General features: G+C 31.1%; 1 protein-coding gene across 2 annotated transcripts; it reads left to right on the forward strand.

Moving 5' to 3' along the window:
• The first annotated feature begins 1,514 nt into the window (after positions 1-1,514).
• On the forward strand, positions 1,515-5,626 carry LOC129319296 (dirigent protein 16-like). Of its 2 annotated transcripts, none has more exons than XM_054964315.1 (2): positions 1,515-1,902; positions 5,024-5,626. In XM_054964315.1, exons 1-2 carry the CDS (start codon positions 1,566-1,568, stop codon positions 5,437-5,439), a joined length of 753 nt encoding a protein of 250 aa, XP_054820290.1. In that variant the 5' UTR covers positions 1,515-1,565; the 3' UTR covers positions 5,440-5,626. The 2 variants fall into 2 exon arrangements, with proteins under 2 accessions (XP_054820290.1, XP_054820291.1); XM_054964316.1 differs by having other exon boundaries at positions 5,135-5,626.
• Positions 5,627-17,646: the final 12,020 nt, after the last annotated feature.

Genomic DNA, 17,646 nt, shown 5'->3' on the forward strand with positions numbered 1-17,646 from the left:
ATGCTTGAAAATCAAGCTTTAATTTCCAACAACAACCAATAACGGGCTTGAGTCCAAGTGTTGCAGTGACTTATCTCTGTTTGTTTTTGCTTAAGCGCTAGCTCTTTCTCACTTCTACTTTCAGTAATGCTGTAGCATTAGAACATCCTGTAAGAGCAGGAGCTCTGAAATAACCTATTACTTATTGACTAGATCTGAGCTTTCATCGCCAGCAAGGTACTAAGAATATCAAACACGTATGATCTCATCAACTAAATCATAACCTAAAAAAAATCAAACTTCAAAAAGTGTCTTTCAAATCTGGACAGAAACTAAACTCATCAAGAAATCCATTCCGAGTTGCGAAAATCACAAGAATGAAAGTATTTTAGCTTAAATATCTCCTTTAGCCCTTTCCTCACTAGGCTGGGACTTCTTCCCTTTACGATGAATTTCATAAATTTTTTCTTTTTCTTAAAAAAATATTTTATATTTCATAAAAAATAATAAAATATATATGGGGCGAATACAAAAAAAGAAAAAACGAAAAAGAAAACTTTACACAAATTCATGAATCTCAATTTTAAATGGTTTACATTGCTCGCACACAATGTCACTCATTACTTCATAGAAAAATATTTTTATGGTATCCATTTTATTTGTCCAACCCATAATCATCCCTGGTCAAATTTCAGGAGGCAGCTTAGTGATATTATCTTTCAATTAATTTATCTCTATAAAAAGTTTTGATTACATAGATTAGGCCCTTAGAGTGTTGACCATGGAGTAGTTGACTATGAATTGCACTTTCTTTTGCCATCAAGGATTTTGTTTTAGTTCCTACCTGCCTCACGTGTCATAACTACACTTGCTCCCACTCTCATGGAACTTTAATATATATGCTATATATATATATATATTGATCACAACCAAAACAATATTTACTAATTTAGTGGTTCTGAGACAACAATCCTACAAGCTCTCATTCAACTTCTCCAAACTTTTTTTACCATTCGACACAATTGATGAGAAAAACAATATTTCTTTTAAAGAAACCCCATTAGTCATAATTTTGACAGTAAAAATAATAAAAAAAATTAAATCTCCCCTAAAAATTATTTCCTCCATGATGATAAAGCACTTTTAGATAAAATCATACATATCAATAAACTTTATTAAACATAATTTACAATTTTATTTTTTAAAATAAAAATATAAACTTTCAAAAATATTCTTAATTTAATAGTACTTAATTTGTGAAAGAATGTTAAAGAAAAAGAATATAATAGGAAAGGTAATATTAGAAAAATATAATTAATAAAATTTTATTTTTATTAAAGTATCTTATATTTTGAAAAGTTAAATTTTTCCTAAAAATATTTTATAATTTTGGAACAAGAGAACAAGAGAGTATTATATATAGTTTAAATTACATGCATATGCAACAACTCCATAACTCTTATTACATTCCTGCCCTTAATTATATATAACTCCAACACTGGATCGAATTCCACGCATACCAGTTCATCCAAACACGTACGATACGAATATCACAAACACACACTTACACTTTGATAAAAACAATCATGTCTTCAAAGTCCTTGGCGGTGTTATTGTGGTTGTTGCTGGCTTCTGTTCTGGTGACGCGGATGGCGGCGGCCATGGGAGGAGGCGGAGATGAGAGAGAGAGCGTGATCGAGATGTACCTTCATGACATCATAGGGGTCAGCAACCCAACGGCTCGTCCGACAACAGGGTTGTTGGGAAGCATTTACAGTGGGCAAGTGCCATTTGCGACGCCTGTGGGCTTCAAAACCCCTCAAGGAGGAATCCCTATTCCTAATTCCAATGGTGCTCTTCCCACTGTCAATGGAGTCACTGGCATTCCATTGGGCTCTGGCCTCTCTGGTACTACTTTCGCAGGTAAGAATCTTCTGTTGAAAATATCTCAAGAGTAGAGTTTAATCAACAGACCTCGAGAGCACACATTAGACCTGTTATACAGGGCCCGTGGGAGTTCATAGGCAAGTAAGACAATTGCCAAGATCCCCAAAAGAGCCTTGAATATCCCTAGTAATGTATAGATTAAACAGATGCATTGGTATTGTTATGTAATAAATACCAAATGAAAAAAAGTAAACCCCCAATTCTTTTTCATTAAAAACTTTTTAACATTTTCAAAATAATATTTAATTATTGAATTGGCCTGGCCTTTATATTATTTATTCACTTTCTATAATTCTCATTTTGGCATTATCATCTCTAGCTCTCTCTCACTTTTCATCTTCACTCCTCCACTTTCTCCCTTTTCTCGTTTCTATTCTTTTTTTTTTTTGGATAAACTTCTTGTTTCTATTCTAAAGCTTGAAAAAAATATCAATCATCAGACATATTTTTTGCTATAATCTTTTTTTAATATATTTTGGATCCAACCAAAGCATTGGAACATACATCATTGAGTGGGGACTTTATGTTTCCATCTCTGTATTGCTATCATGTGTGTTTGTTCCTTTTTAATCCATGCTTTATTTTTTAAATATAAAAATACTGAGTTTTTAATTTTTTTTATTATTTCTAGTGGTAAAAAATAAGTATGAGGATTGATAAATTATTATATGTTAGGCCCTCTTTATACATTTTGCTTAGGCTTCAAAATCCCTTGACACGGCCTTGCGCTTATAGCCTCTCCGAAGGGTATAGAGAAAATGAGAGAATGTGGAAGATGGTGAAGTGTTTAATCTTGTAATGACTAGGGTTATCTTCACTTATAAATATACTAGGGTTATCTTCACTTATATATATATATATATATATATATATAATTAAATATTTTAACTCTCTCAACTCTTAACTTAGTTAAAAGATACGAAAAAAATTGGCAGTTAAAGGGTTTTAGATAGTGGTTGACATTGCTCTTGTTGAACGTAGGCAAGTGTCTTTGCTCAACTACATGAAAAAATTTACTAGGACTAGGTGATATTTTTGAAAATTTGTCCCCATTGTTCCAATGGTTTTGAACCCACTAGATCCAAACTCATATACATTTGAGTTCAAAAAATTTTGAATCTTTAACATTCCACTTAATCTCAATAAATTTTAAATTTTGAATACATTATATTAAATTTAGATTATTTATATAAAGATATCATTTTAAATTTTCTTCTAGTGTTATCAATATAATACTTTGTGAGTTCTCGTATAATATTTTTAGCCTTTTGATGGATGCAGTTGTAAAATCACTTTTAATACGGATTTTAAATTTTCAGATGTAAAATCACTTTTAATATGATTCTAAATCTATATTAAAATCACTTTTAGTATCGATTTTAGCCTTTTGATCGATGCAGTTGTAAAATAACTTTTACGTTCCACTTTATCACAATAGATTTTAAATTTTCAATACATTATATTAAATTTAGATTTTTCATATAAAAATATCATTTTAATTTTTCTTCTAGTGCTATCAATATAATTTTGTGACTTCTCCTATAATATTTTTAGCCCTTTGATTGATGCTGTTGTAAAATCACTTTTCAGAGTTTTACAATAACACTTCACTCTGTTGTCATGTGCGGAGGGAGAGGTCTGTCTTGATTCACAAATCATTGGTAATTAGTGTGAAATACTTAATGTGTTCTAGGAATTTAAGCAAAATTATTGGAGGAAAAAAAAAACTAATGTGATCAACGTACATGCATACATTCATGCATGCATATAGCTTGTGAGTTCTCATGTGATATTTTTAGATTTTTGGGTCGCAAATTCATTTTTAAAAATTTTATAATCAAGCAATTTAAACATTTGAGTTAAAAAAATTTTTAGCTACTACTTTTGCAGGTAAGAACAGTTAACACAATTTCTGAATATTTTGGAGTGTCAAGCGAAATTATTGGAGTCTAGTGTGATATAACTCATGAAGGGAATTCATATAATATTTTCATCTTTTTTTAATCGAATATTTTTTTATCTTTTTGATGTGTTGAAAAATCACATTTCAATTTTCACAAATGAATGGTCAGTAAATGCAGAAATAATTAGTGTGAAATAATCAATGTTTACTACGACTTTTGCATCAATTTCGTTCATTGATTTGTGATGTGCGCACAGCGTGCAAGTTATATTTGATCAAATTATATTATATAAACTTTTGCAAGTCAAAACTGATTGTCTGATACTGACATGTCTTGAATTTTGTAAAAACCATGCATTTGCTTTTGTTTTCAAAATATATACTGTACAAATTTTCTGTTCGAACGGAAATATATAAATATTTTGTTTTAAAAATAAAAGCATGTGATATAACAGCGAAACATGGTATGTACTTTGCCTTTTGTTTTCATGTTGCGGGATATGTCTTATTTTAACAAAATTGAGAGAAGATCATGTCATCTACTTTTGATTTGTTTTAGGAAGAGGTTACGTTACAGTAAAGTTAGCAAAATTTAGAAAGATATATATATATATATAGAGAAAGAATTATAGTTAGATTCCAGCATATTAAATTAATGATACCCAACCAATGATGAATCTAGAGTCTAGTAATTGGTGGGGACTAAAAATAAAATAAAGAATGGAGAGCGAAAGTCTAATTTAGACTATCGTACAAATAAAAAGGTAACTTCTACCAAAGCCATATGATGTCATGCGAGGGCATTCTTGCCCCCCCGGATCTATCATTGTGCCTGTCAAAAAATTCTATAAAGTAAGTTAAAAATATTAATTCAGATAATTATAAATTTAAAAATTTTAATTATAAATAAATATTTAAATATAAAATATAACTTTTAAATTGTAATATAAAATTTTCATTGTAATTATTTGAATTAATATTTACAATTTATTTTTTTTTTAAATTATCAGGGACCTAAATATTATTAATTTAGATAATCTTTTAAAACTTAATTGTTATTTTACCTCCAAAAATATGATAGAATGAACTTATTTTTGAATTTTGCTAAAATTATATAGCTTTTTTCTGTAATTACACTCAGAAAACTTAAATCACTTAAGAATCCCCATGTTATTAAATCTTTTCCACTTGTAGGTAACAACGAGAACAACCAAAACAATCTACAGAGCCAATTAGCAGCTGATGGACTAGGGTTAGGGTTTGGAACAATAACAGTGATCGATGATATTCTCACATCTCAACCAGATTTAGGGTCACAAGCAATTGGAAGAGCTCAAGGAATTTACATGGCAAGTTCATCCGACGGAAGCAGACAAATGATGGTGTTCACTGCCATGTTTGAAGGTGGTGAATACGGCGATAGCTTGAACTTTTACGGCGTCTACAAGATCAGAAGGACCATGTCGCGTCTATCGGTGACCGGAGGAACTGGTAAGTTCAAGAATGCAAGGGGGTTTGCAGAAGTTAGGTCTCTTATTCCTCCCGGACAGATCGCCGTTGATGGTGCAGAAACATTGTTGAGAATCACTATTCATTTGAATCACCATTGAAATCATGCTACGTGTTGCATGATTGTGGCTTTTTTTTTTAACTTTTATTTTTGTTGAAATTTGATTGTGTTTTTGTCAGAGTGATAGGAGAATGTACTTAAAAATCTTAGTATATTCTCCACACATATTGTAGTTGTTTATTTCTATCTTTCTTTTTCGTTATGAAATTTAGGATTTTGACTGTTTACTAATTATCACAAGGGCTTGTGAAATATTGCGAGTCAAAATCTTAACACTTTATGAGGACTAAAATTATCAATTGATTATTATGCTGAGAACATGATGCCCTAAATAAAAAAATCAACTGTGAAAGTTTGACGGTAAGCATAACGTGGTGAAAATTAAACAAATAGTACCAAGATCTTTTATTAATAATGAACCCTTGCTTATGGTGGGAGGAACACCATGGTTTTAAAATAGTTTCTCTTACACGGGATTTCTTGATTATTTCGAGTATAAGTAAATTCACAACCTACTAAGCCCCTGTAGTTTATGAGAGTACAGAAAGATGATGAAGAGAAAAGAGAAGAGGCATTGGGTTAGTTATTGATTGATCATATCTAATTATATCATATATTATTCTCTAATTTAAAATAAAAAATAATTTGGTGGGTGGAACACCATGGTTTTAAAATAGTTTCTCTTACACAGGATTTCTTGATTATTTTGAGTATAAGTAAATTTACAACTTACTAGGTCCCTATAGTTTACAAGAGTACAAAGAGATAACGGAGAGAAAAGAGAAGAGATATTGGGTTAGTTATTGACTAATCATATCTAATTATATCATATATTATTCTCTAATTTAAAATAAAAAATAATTATATCTTAAAATAGATACATAATCATATCAATAACCACCTTAACAATTAATTAATTAACTATGTCTCTCAATATCTTTGTACTACTGTAAGAAGGAATTTTTACATTGGTTGTTTGAGACTTGTTATGTCAATTTTTAGGGGGAAGCGAAAAGGACTGAAGTAGAAAGTAGACTTTCCATATCAATTACATGTTAGTTTTTTTAAATAACCATTGTGGAAAGTAGACTTTCCACATTAGTTTTCTTCTTAAAACCAATGCTGGAGGTGTTTTTAACATCAATTTTCTTAATAATTGGTGTTAAAAGTTTATAATTTCTTTTATACTTTGTTGGTTTTCCTATACGTCGATAACTAAAACCTGTGAACTGTATAAAATATATAGCAAGAAAAAACAACCAGCCAATAGAATCAAGGGAAAATGACAATAAAATCTATCTAAAATATATAAATGACAATTTGGTCCTTTGAAATGCCATAACTTTCCTAAAGTCTCTAGGAATTTTTCTGTCATTAATGAATTTATATAAATAACCAAATTTTCCTTGTTGAAAATAAATTATTCACAACTTTCCTTCTTATATTCACAACTTTTCTTCTTATATCCGCAACAATACAATAACAAATAAGGAATTTAACATGCGGAGTTGTAATTTGCTGTTGCATTATTACAAATATAAGAAGAAAAGTTGTGAATCATTCATTTTTAATAAGGAAAATTTATATAAATTCATTAATGATAGATAAGTTTTCAGAGACTTCAGGGAAATTATGGCATTTCAAGGGACCAAATTATCATTGATATATTTCAGAGAGATTTTATTATCATTTTTCCTAAAATCAATGAGTATACAACAAATTTAAATTATACTAAATATATATTTCTAAAATGAACTAACAATATCTCTCCATTGTCTCTGCAAAAAAAAAATTGCCTTTTACTAACAGTTTCTTTAGTCCTTTAGTAGCGGTTTTGACCGCTACTAGTGCAGTTGGTAGCAGTTTTTGACAAGCCATCTTGGATTCAACTATCCATCTTTTTAACAGATGATTATTTGAGTATAAAACTAGTGCTATTAGATAGAGGGCTCGAAGAGCTTCGTGTGGACACTTGAACCACTCAAATCGGATATCAAATGGCAAAATGGCATACTCCGAAAGTTTAGAGCATTGTCATGATAACAATCTACTGTCATGATAGTAGGTGTGCCCCACGACGTATGGTAGTTGCACTGTGGTGGAAGTGCCTTCTAAGGGACTCTTCCATCTGTGCCATCCACCGCAGCGTGTGTGGCTTGTGCTATGGCGGATGGGCTAGATTGTTTGCAAGTGCTGTTTGATTTCCATGCTTTTGTTATCATATTGAATTGATTTTGAACTATAGTTTAAGCTCAAACAATATATTTTAAAAAGGGTTTCTTAGGATCCCATTGTTTTAACTAATTACCTTTTAAACCCTTGCATTGTAATAACTTTTTCTTGGGATTTTATCTAATCCAAGTTATCATAATGGCGTGTAAGAGTGTTGTCCTGATAATATCAAGACAAACATTACAGCAATGATCTTCATGAATCAACACCAACTTGCCAAGCCTTTAAATGAGCATTTCTAAACCCTTACCTTTTTAAATTTAAGTTATATGCATTCATTAAGGGGGAGCATTACATGAATGACAAGTTTTGATGATGAAAACTATCTTTAACATCTTCATGCCTTGCAATAAGCTCTATTTGCTTTTAGAAAACTATCTTTTTTGCATCATTTTTAGCTAAATTAGTCTCTTTTATACATTAAGACTCAGCTTAGTACATTTAAGCTTACAAGAGATGTCATTCTATCTTGCTGTGATTTATAAAAGTTGAATCTTCTCGAATTGCATAATCACTTGTGATTCTACATGGTCACTCATGAGATTTAGTATGTTAGGCATACTAACTGATGTTTCTCGCAACAACCCAGAATTAATTTACATATGATTTGTCACCTATGTTATGTGATGCCTTAAACTTTTCTTGTGTGTGCAAAATCACATGAATTAGCCACTGGTCTCTATGTACGTTTTAGCAGTTGTGTTTCATTACTATGTATCATAAGCCATTTCATGCATGAGAGCTAATGGTAGCCACTCGTGATTTGTCATTTGTTACTCAAGCACATATTGCTAAATTAAGTCTTAAGTTATCTCAAGCCAAGTTCAATTTGCTCAATTGTATGATATGTGATTCACACATATATATCTCTTGATCATGCAAAAGCTTGCTTGAGTGCATTGCATTTTCATGCGTGATATGTACCTAGACTAGTTTAGTCTTATTGCTTGCCATTTCACATGTGAGTCATGCTATATTGCACGCGTGATTTATCCTCTCGAATGGACTAAGTCTGGAGCTAGTCATTTCACGTGTGATAGTTCTTTGCTTCCACGCGAGTTTTGTTCACAAGAATTGGCTTTGGCATTCTACCAGCCATTTCACGTGTGAGAGCATGTTGGTTCCATATGTGATCTATCACATAAAATTGTATTTAGCTTTTGGCCATCCAATTCACGTGTGAGAACATGTGAGTCACACACAGGATATGTCACACAGATTTGAATGTGGCATTCTGCTAGCCAAATCATATGTAAGAACAAGAGGGTCACACGAGAGTTCTAGCACATAGAATGATTTTCACATTCATATTTGATATCTATGTGTGATAAGCATATCTTGATATATTTATATCATGACACTATATTTGATAATTGATTTCTTCATGTCATTAGTATTCAATTCATTCACAGAGAAGAATCAACATTCATTAACAAGCAAATTCTCCAACTCCTATACAAAAGTAAAATTAATCATTTGAGGATAAAGCAACAAACTAGTGCACTAATTACTTCATCAACCTATTATAAAATGGTGTCACTAAGGGGAAGAAATCATCTTCAAGGAGTACTTCTCAGATCAAGAACATCAAGAAGCCTCATGCTCATATTTCTCAAATGAAAGGGAGAAAATTCTGAAACAAGGCCAACTTGATACAATCATATAGGGGAAAAATCAAAACTCATATTTCAAAATTCTCCACATGACAAATAGAAGAAGTCATATTCAAAGGGGAACTATAAACCTTATCTTTTTCTTGTATTCCCTTGCATTTACTTCAAAGCCTTTTTGTTAATGACAAATATAGGGAGAACAATCAAGAAAAATATAAATTTCTAAACACTTATTTTTGATCATATAAGCATATTTTTCACAGGTGATTTGTCATCATCAAAAAGGGGGAGATTGTTGGACATAATGATTTGTGACATTATATGTTAGCTTAAGTTTTAATGATGATAAATATAGATGAGTTAACTATACTCATGGCTAATTGTTTTCAAATATATAAAATTTAACTATGTCTATAGAACAAGTGCTTTAAAGTGTTTTTACTTATGTTATTCCATATTACTTTAGATTTGGAAAAATGATTTGTGTACATCAAAGTTATTTTATACTATCATATTTTTCCTTATCTTGATTCTATATCCTAGAAGTATTCATATTATTATCTTTCATAACTTGAATTTATGCATATTGATACTTGGACTAACCATTTTATTCATGATATATTATTTAAGGTTGTCCAAAATAAAGATGAGAGTAAGTATGAAGAGAAACAAAGATGAAGTCATCATTTGCATGCTACACTCATGATTGAAGAACATAAAGATAAAGACAAGGATAATTCAAGAAGAGTTTAAGAAGAATGAAGACATTCATACAAGCTTGGATGCACCTTGCAAGCCTTCGACTTGATAGGTATAATATCATTAAGCTAGAAGTCTTTATGTTAAAATCATTGATTTAGATATGAAGTATTGGCTTAATATATCTTAAATCAAAACATGCATTTTAGTTATTAAGAGAAAGAGTGAGATATAGTTTTCTATAATCATGGTTTTCATCTTTGGTCACATATATCTTACAAGCTTTTAAATATTTTGATTACTAACTCCATAAAGCTTTCAAAATTACTCCATTCACTTAAAATAGAGTTAAGTTGGAAAATTCATGAACACTTGAAGTCTAAGCATTGAAAAGGAAATTGTGTAGAAAATCTATTTTGACCTTTGGTAATATTTCATGTCATATCTCTCATTACAAAGACCATCTTAATGTGAAATATATCATTTGAAAAAAGACTCCAATATATTTTCAATGATAGTTTATTTATTCAAAATGGAGTTCTATTGAGAAAGATATAAACTTTATAAATTGAGTGTTGAGATATTAATTTTGCACAGCATTTAGTCTTGACCTTCATCTACTCTTTTGAACATATATCAAAATATACGTTTAATGTGAGTGTAAAAATTGTTTTTTTGAAAACGAGACTTCAAGAGATTTCTAATAATATATAATTTGTCAAATTTGGAGTTATATTGAGTGAGTTACGAAATTATTAAAATATGTTCATTGAAGCTGCAAAATCACATGTGAGAGTAGCAGTCATGCATGAGTGATTTAGCACCAGTGTCAAATCTCATGTGAGAGCACCTTGTGTTCATGGGTGAAAATGCACCCAAAAGCCTATTTTCTCACTAAATAGCCTCTGAATGCTAAATCACACATGAAACAACCTATACCCACATAAGAAATGACCTCTAAAAGCCTTGTTTCTCATTTTATAACTTTCATGGTCCAAATCACATGTGAAGACTATAACATCCTAAAACTTTAAATCTAGAAAAATGGATTAATTAAGGGATAAATTAGTTAAAAATATGATTAATTTATTTGATTATGTTTTTAGGTGGCTAATTGGATTTTTGGGTCATATTTGGCTCTAAATTGAGATAGAAGGAAAGTTAGATCAAGTCGGGAGGCATCGGGGGGAGCAAAATCAAGTTGTTGCTTGCTGCGCCATGAGCCACGATTTGCGTGGCGTGCGCTGTGGTGCACAGTACAGTAGGCAACTTAAATTTTTGGGAATCATCAGAAATAGACAGTTTTTAGGGTGGAAAACTTAAAGCACGAAGGGGGCAACTTTGGGCACTGCTAGGGCATCAATTTAAAAGGATTTTAAAGATCATTTGAGCCTTCAAACTCTTGGGTAAGTTTTCTACCCTTCTCCTCTACCTTTTCATCTCATTTTCCATAGGATTTGGAAGAGTGAGAATTTGGTCTGATTTGATTAAGCCATGAGTCAATGTTTTGAAGGTTTCTATTGACTCTAAAGGTTTAATTTAGGTTTATTGATCTTGGATATGTGGTAATAGGAAGCTACTTTCTTGTTTGGTGAATTTTGGATCAAGCCCCAACTTGATCATAGGGTGTTGAAGTGTGATAAGTTGAGATATTGAGTTTTATGTTGTGATAGAGTTAGAAAGTGACTTGAAGGGATGATGTGAACAAATTTTAATCTTGACAAGTCTATTTGTTGAGAATTTGAGTAAGGAGTGGGAGAATTTGGAGGTTATTATTAGCTAATAGTGCTTATGTTAATTGAAAATTAACATATAGTACTTGTTCTTGTAGATTATGGTGTGGGAAGACTTACCTTGACACAAGAAGAAATTTAGTACCACAGGTAACCCTTTTAGTAACAAAAGGGTTGAGGTAATTAGATAATTTGCATTGTTTATTACCTTGTATAAGTTATTCTCAAGTTGCTTTTCTATGATTTGTTGAGTATATATGCATAAATTCCTTAAAGGTTAACTATTTTAGAAAATGAGTGGAGTATTGCTTTGTAAAATTCTATATTTTTGAAGTAAATGGTAAGGTTTTGTTATATTTGTTTAGAAAGTTGTTTATGCATGGTCAAATGGAGATATGTAGTGAAATGTGGCATATTAGAGGGTGGGAGGTCACCCTAGTGGAGATAGTAAAGATTAAGTCTATATGGCATTGTTGGCACCTCGGGATGCCAGGTGCAGCATTTACTCTCCTTAATGCTTGAAAATGGGTGCGGTGTTGGAGACTTACTCTCCTCAGTACCCAAATGGGTGCGGAGTTAGAGACTATGCTCCTTAGCATCCATAGGATGCGGTGTTGGAGTAACGACACCCCAATTACTTGTAATAGGGGGAAATAGTAGTCCAGAAGTGGTTTAGGACACCTTGGCTGGGTAGTTCTACCATGGATGGTGAGCTTGGAGACCATACATATGGTTTGGTTTTGTGAAATAGCCTACTGGTTTGGTCGGGAGTATTGGAGGACCGGATAGTTAGGGATCATGCATGCAAACTTGTGGTGATATTATATGATGTAATTATGTCACTTATTTTAATCTTGTTTATAACTTGGCTTGTTAATCAATAATGTAGATTATCTTAGTCACTGAGATTTTTTTCTCACCCTGTGAATTATCATTTTATAGGTGCTACCAGTGAGACTGAGCTAGGAAGGGAATCGGGCAGGGGCTAGCATATCTGCTACACTCTTTATAAAGCCCGATTTTGGTTTGAGTGGTGTACATAAACTTGTTATATGATATTATATGTTGCCAACTAGGAATACATATCATTTCGATTGGTTGCACTTGTTTCATACTATGTTGTTTTGTATTTTAGCCCAATATGGTATGTGATGTGAATATGTGGGAATTTTTATGGTGATAGGCTAAAATACTAATACAAGTGCAAGGAATGTTTTATCTAAGTGGTGATAATGTATTGGTAGTGTATTATGTGGCAATAGAGGCCAAATAGTGCTTGTAGTGCTAATTTTGCATTTTGGCCATATTGGGAAAAATGGCCATTGAGTAGTCAAATTTTGTGTTTGGTATGTTTTTGTGTGTTTGATTGGTCATTCAAGTGTATTTTGGTCTATTGGACTTGGTTCAAGCCTCACAATGGGTTAATGGTATAAGTGATGAGTTTTGGGTACTTGGATAGTTGAAAATTTCTTTAAAAAACTGACTTTTGCATCCGAGTGTCTAAAATTCTCATATGGTGTCAGATCATAACAAAGTACCATTAGTTAGCTTATTGAATAAGCTTTGCGTGGGCGCTTGAATCACTCCAAGCGGACATCGGATGTAAAAATGGCGCGCATTCGAAGTTCATCTAGAAAAGTTGTCATGACAGCATTGCTCTCATGGACAGGTGTGTCGTAGTGCATTTTGTGCAAGCCGTGGCACACGGTACAGTGAGGAAACTTGGCTTTCTATACCACATGCCGCGGCGCACGGACCACGAGCCGCGACGCATGGATCAAAACACTCAAAAATGACATTTTTGGCCCTGTTTTGAAGTAGTTTATTTCCAAAAACTTTTCCATGCTTCCAATGCCTATTTAAAACATTAAGTTTGAGCTCAAATTATCAATTTAAAGGGTTTTTATGGATCCCAATTATTCCTCAATTATTTTTAAAAGATTATTAGTTTTAACCCTTATATATAATGTGAGATTAGGAGCAAATCCTTGCTCCTAATTATGATTGGTTGTTGTGATTGTGTGGTGATTTTTGGTAATGTCAAGGTAGACATTACAAAGACACCTTGCTTCCTTATGTGATTTGTCTTATAGGCTTTACAACATGCATTTTCTTGCGTGATTCAGCAGGTCACTCACAAGATATTGCACCTGTACATATAAAATTTCTAAAATATGCGTGAATTAGCACTTGTTGCTCATAAGATTTTGCACCAACCGCTATAATCACTATGCAACAATTATAAATGATCATTTAATGTATCTAACACTTATTTCACTCTAAGAGCTATAATTTTAACAATTAAAACTGATCTTAAGAAAGATTAACCTCAAAATCATTGAGCTATGAAATTTACGATCTTAATACTCCTATTATACAAAAATTATTGTTCTTGAGCCAATATCATCTATATCTTTATCATTTGAGTATTAGAGCTTCATTATACTCATAATTACTTAGAGAGATTTTCAATTGAGTGATTCACAAACTCAAAACCTTTGTAAAGGTGAGGAAGTGATTTTTTTTGGAATCAAGAGCGGTTGTTCTCTTGGGAAAAGAAGCTCACTGGTAAAGTGAATTATTGTGAAGGCTCACAAGTGCATAAACTAAACTTGTGGATGTACTAAGATGGCAAGCACCCAATCAAGCTTGTCTTATAGTGAAAAAATCTCAAGTAGTTCTTGGGGACTAGATATAGACTCAAGAGGTAGAGCTAAACCAGGATAAACTATTGTTTGTAATCTCTCTTCCCTTAATTCTTCTTTACATTTCTGGAAACCTTGGCATATGCTATGTTTTAGTGTTTGAAATATAATTTGATATATTTACATACTCTTACTCAAACTTGCACTTAGAGATTGTGAACACTATATTTTGTCGGAACATTTTTTTAAAAAAATTTAATAAAAATAATAATAAATAACCAAAAATATATAAAAATACAAAAATGAAAATTAATCCTTTTTAGGATTATATTTTCAAAAGAAAAAACTAATTTAATTGATAGGGTGTAATTTTATTGGTTAAGATTTTATTTCTTTTAGTTCATTGAAATAATGAAAAAATATAAAAATACAAAAACAAAATTTAATCCTTTTTAGGATTATATTTTTAAAAAAATTATGCTTAAATCTTGAAAAAATCTCTCCCAAATTATCTCAACCATTTAAAAAAAATTATTAGGAATTAACTTCTGAGAGTTAACTTTTTAAATCTTATTTGTTTTTCATAAAGTAATAGTAATAATAATAAATATATTTTAAAATTAGATCCCCTTCTCTCTCTTAATTTAATTAACAAAAAAATAAATAATAAAAAAAGGGGCAGGTGAAATGATGAATTGCCTACTCCTAAATTGCCTTTCATGGCAATAAAATCAGAGGAAAAGTGTGGAAAACATAGAGAAATAGAGGACGCACAGGCCAAAAAAGCATTCGGCCACATAACAAAAAGAAAACATAGAAGATATATAGAGACAGACGTCAAAAACACCAGAAAAAGAGATGAAGAAAGAGAGATGGAGAATGAGAGAGAGAAGGAAAGCAAACATAGAGTAGAAGAAAAAGGGAAAAGAGAACACACAAAACTAGAGTCACAAAGGCAGAGAAGAGATGAAACAAGCTAGAGACGAGAGAGCTTTCAGCACACACACAAAAAATGCAGTGGAAGAGAAGGAAAAAAGCAAGAAGCATAACTCGGTGAGTAATTTCCCTTCCTTTCGATTCTCTATAAAAGCCAGAGAAAGAGATCGAGAGGGGGAGATAGAAGAGACTGAGATCAGAAAAAAAAAGAGTTATGAAAAAAGAGAGAAGTGAGAGTAAGGGAGAAGAGACCAAGATATAGAGTTTTTTCTAAAAAAAGGGAGACTGAGAGGAAGAAGAGACCGAGATCAAGGGGAGAAATTGGCTAAAAAAAGAGACATAGGAGGCCGAGATCAGACAAGATTTTTTTAGAAAAAAAGAGAACTCGGACTAAAGGATTGAGGATTTCTAGAGGAGATTGAGGAATTTTTGGAGAGGGCCGAGAGCTTGAAAGAAGAACCGATTGAAGATATCCACAACTACTCTATGTAATAGGTTTGAACTTAATTTCTATTCCTTTTGTTCTTGATTTTGAGATTGCATATAGTCCTTCTATATAAGAATTTTAATTAGTTTTTGAATACACCAATACGGAGCATTGGGCATTTGATTAACATAAAGAATGCCTCTGTTTTGTCCATAGAATTTTTTGTTTGGGCATGTGATTCAAATGTTGAAACAACTCCATTAACGTCCTTGAAAATTTTTAGCTGTAGGTGTGATGATTGCTTGAATGAGGATATTGTGTTTATAGCCCATTCATAGATTGAAGCAAAGATGAAAAAAATATGATGGCATAGAAAGATTGATTTGAGAAATCTGATCATTTTTAGTTTTAAATATTGTGAGTTTTGATTCATATTGCAATTTGTGGCTAGATACTATACATGGAGAAATCCTTAAGGGAAATTTTGCTTATTGTCTTAACTGGCCTAGTATGATTTTGGCATAATCTCATTACAGTGATGTTTCCAACGATGAAAAATTAGTGTGATTATTAGACACAATTTTTGAATTAAACTTTAAATATGTTTTTAGCATGAAAGGGCATATTAATATGTAGGGGCATGATTTTTCATCTCTATATTAGTCCTAAGGTCCTTTACTTGTCTATAATATTGTTGCACTCATGCCGTATGGCACTTTCAATCATGATTACATGTATGATTTTAATTATTATGACGAGCCTATTTTATAAAAGGTTGAGGAGAGAGAATTTGATTCTTATCTAATTAAAAAAATAAAATGAATAAGAGAAGATTTCTTTCTAATTATTTACTTATTGTTGAGATTTTAAAAATTTTCACAGGCATTTAAAATGATCATCTACCGTGTAATCAATAAGATTTCACAAGTATGCAGATTCAATTTATATATAGTAAATAAGGGTTTCAATGACCCACCGTTAAAGTTAACTATCCTTTTATAATTTGAATAATTTATTTAAGTTTCATGTGAGATTTCAAGAATCTTCATAGCGACTTAAATTAATCACATCATCGTGTGGGATAATAAGTCCTCATAGATATAGTGATTCTCAATTTTTATAATAAATAAATAATTTTTGTAAATAATGATACAACATACAATATAGAAAAAGAAATTAATCAAATTAATGTGTTTATATTTACTAATTATATCTTTTAGTCATATGAGATTTTTGAATCTCTATAAACTTCTAAGATAATCATATTATCGTATGAGTCAATAAGACTTTGCAGATATAACGATTAAGTTTTTATATATATATATATATATATAAATTATATATTAAATTAATTAAAATAAAAATGTATTTAAATAAATTTAATTCTTTTATCATGTGAGATTTTAAAATCTTCACAGATATCTAGGATAATCATAGTACTGTATAGGTTAATAAAGCTTTGCAGATATGATGATTAAAATTCTTTAAAAACATATATATACATACTTAAACAAATTATTACAATACTCAAAAATATAAAGAAATTAAATTGCTAAATTCTTTTATTGTGTGAGATTTCAGAATCCCTACAAATATTTAAAACAATTGCATTACTGTATGAATCAACAAGGTTCTACAGGTATAGTGATTAAATTTTCAATCCTATAAAAATAGTAATTTAAAACCCTTTTCTTTTCTTTGTTTCAAAAATTCAAAAATTGAGAAAACAATTAAAATTAAATTACTTTTTGCAATTTAAAACACACATATCAAATTTTAGAAACTGTTTTATTTGTAAAATGGTGAATTATTTCTAATTAATTTCTCTTCAAAAAAAATATTTTCACCAACAACTTTCAAGCCCGAACTACGTGGACTTTGATCCCCATCACAGGTAGGTAGGCCTCAGAGTCAGATTTTAAGTCAAGTTCTCCTTTGTAAATAAATAAATATTTCTCACTT

The sequence above is a fragment of the Prosopis cineraria genome, unplaced genomic scaffold (genome assembly GCF_029017545.1).
Source record: "Prosopis cineraria cultivar Desert tree isolate PC_DT_omini unplaced genomic scaffold, ASM2901754v1 PC9, whole genome shotgun sequence".
Lineage (NCBI taxonomy): Eukaryota > Viridiplantae > Streptophyta > Magnoliopsida > Fabales > Fabaceae > Prosopis > Prosopis cineraria.